This window comes from Lates calcarifer, linkage group LG1, assembly GCF_001640805.2.
Source record: "Lates calcarifer isolate ASB-BC8 linkage group LG1, TLL_Latcal_v3, whole genome shotgun sequence".
Taxonomy (NCBI): Eukaryota; Metazoa; Chordata; class Actinopteri; family Centropomidae; genus Lates; species Lates calcarifer.
The window spans coordinates 14,715,067-14,726,382 of NC_066833.1; the positions used below are offsets into that span (position 1 = coordinate 14,715,067).

General features: G+C 38.7%; 1 protein-coding gene across 1 annotated transcript; it reads left to right on the top strand.

The window, feature by feature from the left end:
• Positions 1–1,862: 1,862 nt before the first annotated feature.
• snx4 (sorting nexin 4) lies at positions 1,863–10,493 on the top strand. The gene is made up of 14 exons (XM_018671960.2): positions 1,863–2,025; positions 2,775–2,899; positions 3,455–3,596; positions 3,793–3,942; positions 4,560–4,607; positions 4,873–4,928; positions 5,012–5,084; positions 5,331–5,392; positions 5,696–5,761; positions 6,010–6,099; positions 6,388–6,487; positions 8,085–8,230; positions 8,490–8,604; positions 8,739–10,493. Exons 1-14 carry the CDS (start codon positions 1,933–1,935, stop codon positions 8,784–8,786), a joined length of 1,314 nt encoding a protein of 437 aa, XP_018527476.1. The 5' UTR covers positions 1,863–1,932; the 3' UTR covers positions 8,787–10,493.
• Positions 10,494–11,316: the final 823 nt, after the last annotated feature.

An 11,316-nucleotide genomic window follows, 5' to 3' on the forward strand; every position in this document is an offset into this window, starting at 1 on the left:
TATGCAATTATGACAAGTCAATATGTCTGCTGTAAAAAGGGTCTGTTACATTCATTCTTCACTCCTACAGCAGTATACTCAGTCTCATGACTTAGAGCTATGCATACTGATCCTGGTTCTCAAACTGATGCACTACAGGCTATTCTACATCTGCATTATTGGATTTTTGCTACCCTCTGCTGTTCAACAGTCAAACTTCAACAGACAAATAAATAATTTTCTCTTACCAATGGACCTAAGGGAAATTAATGACCAACACATAAAAGTCAAATAAACCATTGAACTGAAAGCTTTTTCTAGACAACAGGCCTGAAAAACATACATACATCTAAATGAACCATCATATATTTGAAAATCATTTGTAATACCAAAGTATTTGCAATTTTTAGATTAGCCTTTTGGTGTGCACAGTATCCAGGTGATCAACATTGACAGCAGTTATTATTCTTGTTTGTCCCCAGGCATTTTGGTATGAATACCATGACTCAGTATATGATACACACATACCCATCTGAATTATAGTCACTCAGCAGCTCAAATTCAGAACCTCCAAATATAGACAAGACAGGAAGAAACAGGCGCACACGCACGCTGTACATAGCTTATTGTAGCTTAGAGTTCAAGAACGTTGGTCAGAAGGCTCTAAAAAGTTGTCAAATGGCCAATTACAGTCAGCCAAGTGGTGCTGGGGTGTGTATGCATTTATGTGTGTCTGCGTGCCCCTATGTGCGGACAGGAAGTGGCGGTGGCTGGTTTGAGGTCAGTGGCAGGAAAGAATGGCAACTATGCTGTTGCTGTGACTACGGCTGGTCACAGTGCAGGCTTTGGGTTTCCTGACATGCTGCAGCCTGAAACCGCATCACACCACCACTCCATCCATCCGTCCATCCATCCTGCATCTGTGTCATTAATCATTTTGCAATTAAGTACAACATTAATTCATCTCACATTCATAACCTTTCTCCCTTTGAATGCATTTCTTTTTCACTTACCCCCCCCCCCCCTTTCTTTTTCATTCATCCCACAACGCTCCAACACGCCACTCCATGCCCAGTGGCATCTATATAAAATGCTTCCTTACTAAATACTGCTCCACCCTTCTCTTTAAACATTAAACGCTGCACAAAAGCGTGACCACAGGAACTAAAAGGCCTTGTTTCTGTGCTGTTTACTAGCCTGAGGCATACCGCATCCCTCTCATTCACATCTGGGCCCACAACCATTTACAACCAATGAGAGAGGAACCAAATGATATCACTGCATTGAGGAAATTCATCACTTATGGCAACTTTTTACGATTTTTGTATTCAAACACCATGAAAGCAGTGATGAAAAGTCAGAAATATTTGAACTTAATGCCCAATTATTTTTTAACATGACAAAAACTCTCAAAATACTAATTTTAAAGGATATTTAAGCCTCAATCTAGGATAAATTTTCTCACCTGGTTGTACCATAATCATGTTGTCTAATATTATGTATTTTGCAATACATACACATTACCATGAGTGAATTACAATTTTGTTGTGCTTAATAGAGATCATCTTAAAACTTTACTTCAGTGCAGTTCACCTCTAACTGCATTTTTTGCATTTCACATGATGTCATGCCATTTTATTTTGCTTCAAATAATTCGACTGATATATTATCTTTTTTTAAATTATATTCTTTTACTTTGTGGATTCAATTTTTCAATAATATAAATTTTATTTGATTTCATTCTTTTTTATTTATTCATTTTAATTCGTTCAGTTCTTTATGAGCTTTATGATCTAATGAACATCCCTGATTTCACACCATCTATTCAGTCCTATCAAACACTACAGTGGTTATTGAATCCTGCCTCAGCTTGAAACACGCATGCGCAGATGAGAGGAACCCGTCCACCGCCAGCTCAGCTGACAACAGCAGCAACTCTACAGCAGCCAGAAGATGATGGCAGACTCTGGAAGCAGCGAAGAAGTAGCTGTGATCGGCAACATCGACCTCACTTCATCGGAATCAGAGAACAACATTATAAACACGGTCGTACTTTTTGTTATTCTCGGTAATAAACGTGTTAGAAGTCTAAAATGCCTGTTTTTACCGTTGAAAACTTTCCCAAACAGGCCTGAAGTAATGTTAGCTAGGTGGAGATAGTGTCATATGGAGCCACGGAGACTTTTCCACTGACCTTTTCCAAAAGCTGTAACAGTTTTTGGATCGATAACCGGCATCAAAATGACATTTAGCGACTAGTTCTGCAGGATAACGTTAAAGTTACAAAGTGAGTTAAAGTTGCGTTTCCTAACGTTCGTTCGAAGCTACTTTGTAAACTTCACTCCTGACATTAGCTTGCTAGCTAAAACGTCTCAACGCTGAGCCTAAAGTTTTGTTTACTTTGAATTAGCCTCACTCCTCTTTGAATCCCTGGTTTCCAGTGAGCAAAAACGATTTCCGGGTAGAAAAGCAGATATTTTCCAGTCCTTTCTTGGTGGTAGCGTTGCCTTGCCTAATCTTGTGATCTGCACACGCCTGTCACAATCTTGTGTTAAGAAGTACAGTGTTACAATATCTTCAGGGTCAAAACATCTGCCTGTGCCTCTGTTTTTTTCATCTGAGTTAAATACTGCTTTATGGGTCAGATTTCTTATTCTTAGTTCCTGTGAATTACCCTGAATGCACCTATTTTTTTCTGATGTTCCTTCTTATACTTTTCACATATCTTTATGTTCTACTTTCACTATAATTGGTTGTCTTTTCTCATCCTTACGCCATCTTTCTTGTCTGTGTAGATGGTGGAAAGAGGGACAGCTCTGTTGAGAAAAATGGAAATAAATGTGGCAGAGGCAGAGAAGAGAACAGGGAAGAACACAGTTAACATGCAGGAAACCTATACTGTCTACCTCATAGAAACACGGTATGTTAACTGGAGCATCTGGTTTTTTGCTGCCATTTGATTTTTCACTTTCATTCTGACATTAGTAATATGCATATGCAAACAGCTTAAAATGGCGGTACAAAAAACCCAGCAGCAGCATATCAAGAACAGTGGAGTGGGGCCACTTTAATGCATGTCATCTATATTAGAAACACAATTTTAAGAGTAATTTAGCCAAACACTTCAGGTGCTGGTGTTACAATTTTATTATAAAACAAAAAAAAAAAAAAACCAATATTATAAATCATGACCAAAATATAATAAGTGCAGCTTTCATTTATGTCACAGCATTTTTTTTTACTAGGGAGAATACAGATTTTTTGCCAAATGCCATACACACACTTTATTTAATTAAACCTAGTTGAGTGAAACAAGGTCAATCAGCAGAATTGCTGCCGATGAAATGACTTTTCCCAGCCCTACTCAGAAATGCCACTGGAAATTTCAGAGTTAGATGTAATGTGTTGCTCTCTCTGTGTCTCTTGTCACTTGTATGATAACACCTAAAAGTGTTGTTAATTCCTCCGTCTGCAGGCCAGCTGAAACTGTCCCAGACGGAGGTACGCCAGCTGCACCTGACACTTTGTGGAGACGCTACAGTGAATTTGAGTTGCTCAGAACGTACCTCTTGGTCACCTACCCCTACATCATCATCCCTCCACTACCAGAGAAAAGGGTGAGTCACACACAGGTGGATGGAGAAATGGAATTGTCTGCATAATTAATCTCTGTGATTGACCTGAAAGTTTTTAAAGGAACAAATTAATCTTAGTTTGGTCTCAATTTCATCGTAGTAGGAGATGTGACATGCTCTGATTCATGAGGTCACATGTTCTGTGTTCTTCTCTCTTCCTGGATTGTGTCTCTTATAGGCAGAGTTTGTGTGGCACAAGCTATCAGCAGACAACCTCGACCCAGACTTTGTTGAACGAAGGAGAGTCGGCCTGGAAAACTTTCTGTTGCGTGTTGCATCACATCCAGTCCTTTCGAATGACGAAATCTTCTTCCGCTTTCTCACAGAGGTCACATAATGTCTCATAGACGTCTGCTGTCATACATACAGTCTAACAGGGATTTCCAACTGACAATAGCACTATGGCAGAGCAATGCAGGATGCTGTACTGGTGTTAAGATGTTGCTACAATATACAGACAAAGAAGAAAAAATATGAAACAGCAGTTGCAGTGACAAGAGAAAATGGAGGCCAAGTGTTTTTTTCTAAGGCCTTTTACAATGAAATCCCCTGCCCCAGCAGCACAACGATTTCACTGAAAATACTGACAAAGTAATTTAATTTATTTTGCCACAGAGCTATTGCATGCACCCATATCAGGTTGAATACCCACTACCACGTAATGATAATTTGCTGTTTATCTGTCAGTATTTATCTGTCTAAATATTGTCTAACTTCTGCAAATTAAGAAATCCTTTTGTACATTCTTCCCATTTGATACACTTTCAAGCTGAACTTTGTATCTCCTCCTCTCCCTGTAGCCTGTATCAACATGCTCAGACCAGTGCAGCCCTTTGTTCTATTTTGTCATAGTACAGTTGTCAGCTGGTAAACCCCCTTTTTACACACTATAGCTGATAATCTTGTCTGTCATGTGTCCATCATCTGTCAATCATCTGTCTTCAGGAGAAGGGATGGAGGGAGGCAGTTTTGGAGACAGGTTTCCAAGACAAGGTAAAGAGTTTGTGGTGGTTTATTGCTGTCACTCCTTTAATGAAAACTGTATATTTTACAAACATTCATTAATTTCTTAGCAAGCTGAATTGCTTGACTGAGAATTTTGTTGTCAACTAACATTTTCTGTGTTTTAGTCACCTATCTGTCTCATGATAAGTAAATCATATTATCATGGATCATATCAAAGGCACCCTTTCATAGATACTCCTGTGTGCTGTATGCAAAATAACCCAACTGAACATGAATTTCTGTTCTCTTTCAGGCTGACTCCAGACTAAAATCTCTGAGTGCCATGTTCAGAGTTAAGAACCCTGACAAGTAAGTGCTAAACAGAAAAAGGTGAAGTGCGTAGATTCAGTTAAACACTGTTTGAGTAATGATTAATTTGTTGTGTTCTCCAGGCGATTCACAGCTCTGAAACACTACAGTGATGAGCTGAATACTGTCATCTCTCAGTTACTCAGGGTGCGGGCGGTGAGTTTTAGCATATGCAAACACACAAATATACACACACACACACCTATATTTACCTGTCTGCTTAGCTTTGGCCATTTGTTAACATTTTATTTTGCATATCTGCATACCAAGTTTTGACATTATTAGAAAGTTATTTGAGTCAGTCTTAATGTAATAATACATCAGCTAAGGTGTTTTAAATGAGGGATCATTTGAATTAGAAAACAGTGTTGAGAATGATTGATTTGATTGTCTTTATTCTAGAGAGTAGCAGACAGGTTGTATGGAGTTTACAAGGTCCACGGTAACTACGGCAGAGTCTTTAGGTGAGAAACACCTGTTCTGTTGTTACTGTTGCATTCCTTCTACATTACTAAAACCTTATTTTGGCCTAAAAGAGGGCTCTACATTAAAAAAATAATGCATTAATTAGCCACAAGTTAAAATTCAAAGACATTTTGTGCATATTCTGCATCCAGCTACCTTTATACATTTATGATCAAATAGTAGCTCACAAAGAACCGTTTTGTATTTTGATTACTTTTCAGAAAAAACTCTTTAGGTTGTGTAGACTGAAAGATAGAGGTATAGAATTCAAGTAAAGTTCTCCTGAATTTTTGCATCTCCAGTGAGTGGAGTGCTATAGAAAAAGAGATGGGAGATGGACTACAGAGTGCTGGCCACCACATGGACACGTAAGTAGTAGACTATAGTTTCAGGCCAATTACTCATATACTCACACTTAAACTTTACTAAGGTAGTTATAGACCAGTCACTATCTACATGAGTCCTCAATTAGACACATTCTCTCTCTCTCTCTCTCTCACACACACACACACACACACACCACACACACCACACACACACACACACACACACACAAACTCGCATAATGTTTTTTTGGCATCAGTTTTCTCATGAACGTGACTACGTATGTGCACAGGTATGCTTCATCAATAGACGACATTCTGGAGGAAGAAGAGCACTATGCAGATCAACTGAAAGAATACCTCTTCTACACTGATGCTGTCAGGTATGTTTTAACCACTGTTTTGGGGTGGAAATAGCATGAAGGCATCATATGCAAGAATACATCCTACAGGAGTGTTGATTGTTTCTTATGCAGCTCACTCTAACCTGTAAGCCCAGGCTTAATTTACACCAGGCTCAGGAGGAAGTGTATGCTTAATTTGTCCTTAGTTTTGATGGACAAAGGATGTGTCTCCTCCTGGTGGAAATGGTTGGCTCTCACATCATTATGAGTTGTAGTGGAATCGTAATTTGTGACTTTTTTAATGTCAATTTGTGTGTGTGTATTAAGGTCAGTATGTAGGAAACATGAGTTGATCCAGTATGAGCTGGAGATGGCAGCTCAGGACCTCGCCCATAAGAAGCAACAGAAAGAAGAACTGGCCACTGGGGTAATACACTAATACACACTGAGCTTATTAACTCTCACTTCCTACCACACATCTTGGGCAAATACACAGGTGGCATACGTACACAAATCAAGTATTTGAATTGGGCATGATTATACATAGAGCACACAGACATTTATTTAGAAAAAAGTCTGAATCATTTTGCGATGCATAATGCCTTTTAAATCCAAGGGTCTTAACAGTGCCACTCTATTGACACTGCTGATGTTATCTTCATACTGCAGACAATCCAAATTGCCCATACCTGTTCTCAGTGGCACAACTGACAGCATGTCCAAGAGGAAAATCCTGCACTAATGTAGTATAGTGCAGCGTAACCCTTCTCTTGACCTGTCTCTCACCCTGAGAATAACAAATACAGAGCAGTGCCACTTAATATTCAGACACTAAAAGCTGTACATTTCAGCCAGTGGTTCATCTGACTCATTTTAGAATTACTTGCCTTGGAAAGATTGAAACTGTGGTATGTGCTTTTCCATCTTTCACTTAGAGAGATCTTACTTACAGGTAGGTTTTTCACTCTAATTAAACTATAGTTGGATGTTGATTGACAACAAAGTGAAAAAGACAACTTCTTGTTATTGATAGCACTATTGACGAGCATCCTGTTTACATTGGAGCTAATTTAGCACGACTAAGCTCTCTTACTTGTCATTGCACCAAAATGTTTAATAATTGGTCAGAACGTCATATCTGCTAGAACAACTTAAAGCTGGAATATTTTGTAATGACAAAATGTTGCCAGGGATTTGCCACAGACTTCTTGGACCATGCTTAAGAAAAAACATGGACCACACACTTCAGAAAGCCACTACACATTCACATTTCCTGATTTCCTCTTTCATGAAGTACATTGTATAGGTTTTCATGCTGAAGTCAGTCTTTATGCTGGTATTGATCGATAGCTGACCAAAGTGCTTATGACCAAGTACCCATATAATACAGATCACAGGTGGGAATCATAGAGGAAGCAGGGACTAGCGAGGTTGGGGTAGTCTTGGTAATTGATTGATTTTTTGTTCTTATTTTTTGTGCCAAAAGTGAAGAGCCACGGGGAGGTGCAGTCAGGATGACCCCAGACTGTTTTGATTACAGTGGCTTTGTTTTTCTTGGAGACTTTTTGAAAGATTGAAACATGGCACCCCACAAACCTCCTTGATCTCAACAAGTGTAACCATAAAACCATAAATGTTGTTTAAAGCATCCACACATACAGATCAATAGCAGAGCCTTTTCATTGCTGTCAGGGCTTTATATCTTAATACGAACACTGGTTTTGTACAACAGGGGAAGGACAAAAAAAAGTTGTTGTTGACCTTCTAGGTCTCACCTGTTTTTCTGATATTAACTCACTGCACTAAAGAGATCTGAGTTCCAAGCTTTCAACCAAATACACAGGTGGCATACGTACACAAATCAAGTATTTGAATTGGGCATGATTATACATAATCACCATACTTTAATCAACAGAATTAGAGACAGAATTTAAAACACTGTTGGGATGAAAACAACAGTGGAAATTGAGTACACATAAATAATTTATTGTGCTGGATTTTAATTTGTCTGTCTGTCTGTGTAGACAGTGCGAGTCTTTTCTCTGAAGGGGATGACCAGTAAACTATTTGGCCAGGAGAGCCAGGAGCAGAGGGAGAGCAGGTTGGCAGCCCTGGAGCAGAGTATACAGGAGGGAGAGGAGGCAGTCAAGGAGAAGAACGCGGAGTGCCAGTAAGTTCAGAATCAATCCTCTGTATTTTTTAAATTTAAATTTCTCCCACTGTCGTATCTCAGATTTCTATTCCTCTTACTCTCTGTCTTCTGTATGTGCATGCGTAATCAGATTTGTGGTCAGACCGTTTGCCCTTGATTTGTAATATGCATTAAAATTGATGAATTGTATCATTGCCTTTCCTCCATGCCTCCTCCTCCTCCTTCAAACAAAATGAGCGATGATAGCATGTTTCTTTGTTTTTGATTGTATCTCCAGAGAGTTTGTGAGAACAGCCTGGGAAGACATTGAACGTTTCAAGGAGCAGAAGGACAGAGATCTGCGTGAGGCATTAATCAGCTATGCCATTATGCAGATCAGCATGTGTAAGAAGGTATGGAGTTCAGTGCGTTTTTTTTTCTTCTCCACAGTTTATTTGTTCTTGTGTGCCAGGCATTTTGATGTTGATTATTCAGCAGTTCCACTCCCTAAAAAAACAATAATATTTTTTTCCGTTAACTCTTTCAGGGAATCCAGGTGTGGTCCAATGCAAAGGAGTGTTTCAACAAAATGTGAGCCACCTCCCCAGCCAATCACACTTTGCAGCCAAATAGTGGTCAATCAGGTCGTGCCGACCGTGAGCATCAGCCATTCATTATACTGCAGTCTTATGGCAGTGGACCGTGGAAGCCTAAATACTGCTTTCTTTTTGTTTGCTGCGCTACATTGAAGCTACTGAGAATTACTCTGCCTCCTTTTCTGTCTCTTCTTCTCTCACACACATGCACACAGTACATTTATTTAGAAAAAAGTCTGAATCATTTTGCGATGCATAATGCCTTTTTAATCCAAGGGTCTTAACAGTGCCACTCTATTGACACTGCTGATGTTATCTTCATACTGCAGACAATCCAAATTGCCCATACCTGTTCTCAGTGGCACAACTGACAGCATGTCCAAGAGGAAAATCCTGCACTAATGTAGTATAGTGCAGCGTAACCCTTCTCTTGACCTGTCTCTCACCCTGAGAATAACAAATACAGAGCAGTGCCACTTAATATTCAGACACGAAAAGCTGTACATTTCAGCCAGTGGTTCATCTGACTCATTTTAGAATTACTTGCCTTGGAAAGATTGAAACTGTGGTATGTGCTTTTCCATTTTTCACTTAGAGAGATCTTACTTGCAGGTAGGTTTGTCACTCTAATTAAACTATAGTTGGATGTTGATTGACAACAAAGTGAAAAAGACAACTTCTTGTTATTGATAGCACTATTGATGAACATCCTGTTTACATTGGAGCTAATTTAGCACAACTAAGCTCTCTTACTTGTCATTGCACCAAAATGTTTACTTTAATAATTGGTCAGAACGTCATATCTGCTAGAACAACTTAAAGCTGGAATATTTTGTAATGACAAAATGTTGCCAGGGATTTGCCACAGACTTCTTGGACCATGCTTAAGAAAAAACATGGACCACACACTTCAGAAAGCCACTACACATTCACATTTCCTGATTTGCTCTTTCATGAAGTACATTGTATAGGTTTTCATGCTGAAGTCAGTCTTTATGCTGGTATTGATCGATAGCTGACCAAAGTGCTTATGACCAAGTACCCGTATAATACAGATCACAGGTGGGAAGCATAGAGGAAGCAGGGACTAGCGAGGTTGGGGTAGTCTTAGTAATTGATTTTTTTGTTCTTATTTTTTGTGCCAAAAGTGAAGAGCCACAGGGAGGTGCAGTCAGGATGACCCCAGGCTGTTTTGATTACAGTGGCTTTGTTTTTCTTGGAGACTTTCTGAAAAATTGAAACATGGCACCCCACAAACCTCCTTGATCTCACAAGTGCAACCATAAATGTTGTTTAAAGCACCACACATACAGATCAATAGCAGAGCCTTTTCATTGCTGTCAGGGCTTTATATCTTATTATGAACATTGGTTTTGTACAACAGGGGAAGGACAAAAAAAAGTTGTTGACCTTCTAGGTCTCACCTGTTTTTCTGATATTAACTCACTGCACTAAAGAGATCTGAGTTCCAAGCATGCCTCTGGTCGGTGTTTATGAAATGATCTGGCAACTGAAAGTCATGCTGAGATTATTTTCTGTCAGCAAATCCAACCTTTTTTCAGAATGAATATAATCAGTTTACTGAAATAATCACAAATTGAGGCTTTATGTCTGTTTTTATAATAAACATGTTAAATGAGAGATTGTTTTTATGTTTCTGTAATCACTGTGCTAAGACACTAATAAACATATTTCTTTTTGAACTATTTTGTTGTATTTGTATCCCTAATAATGCACACAAGAGCCAAAGATGATACTGAAAACCAGGATAATATGTGACACCGCTGGTTTTGCTCCACACTTACAGATAAGTAAGTGAGCTCAGATGCTTTAGGATTTTTCATATGAAATTTGTTTAGCTGTTTAGCTAGTTACAACACATTTTGTTTGTCTTTGGGACTAAGAGATAAGAAATACTGGCTTTTACTGAGCACATTCTAAAGGTCGAAATGTTGGAATTCACCAGTGTCAAAATTACACACAGCAGTTACCCCTGTTGTAGGACTGTCTCTTTTTCCATAACACCTGTGGTGATAGGGAAATCAGATGGGTGTGTCTGTTTATACTGACGTACTGGCCACTGTGTAGTCCTTTGCATACACGGATTACCAAATCACAAAGGGACAGTGTATTTGTTTGTTGGTTTTTTTTTATACTAGTTCTGCAGTGGATACACGTATCAACTGTTTTTAAATCTATGATTTCTCTTCAACTACATGTATAGATAATGGTATGTTTTTTTTTTTTTTAAACTAAAAGACTGATTTTGGAATGTGATTTTTGTAAGATGTTTACTGCAGCGATAGGTGTATTTTCATCCGCAATTGGAAAAAATAGTTAATAGTGTGCTCTGTTTGACATAGGATTTTAAAGACGTTCGACATTTACCTCCCTCCATTAGTTTATAGACTAATGTACACAAAGGATGAAGTAGCTCAGTAATAATCAAAGGAAATCAATCTCATGGTGGTTTGAATACAAAAATAGCTAAAATTCATAAAAAGGATTTAAAACATTCACTGCACCTCA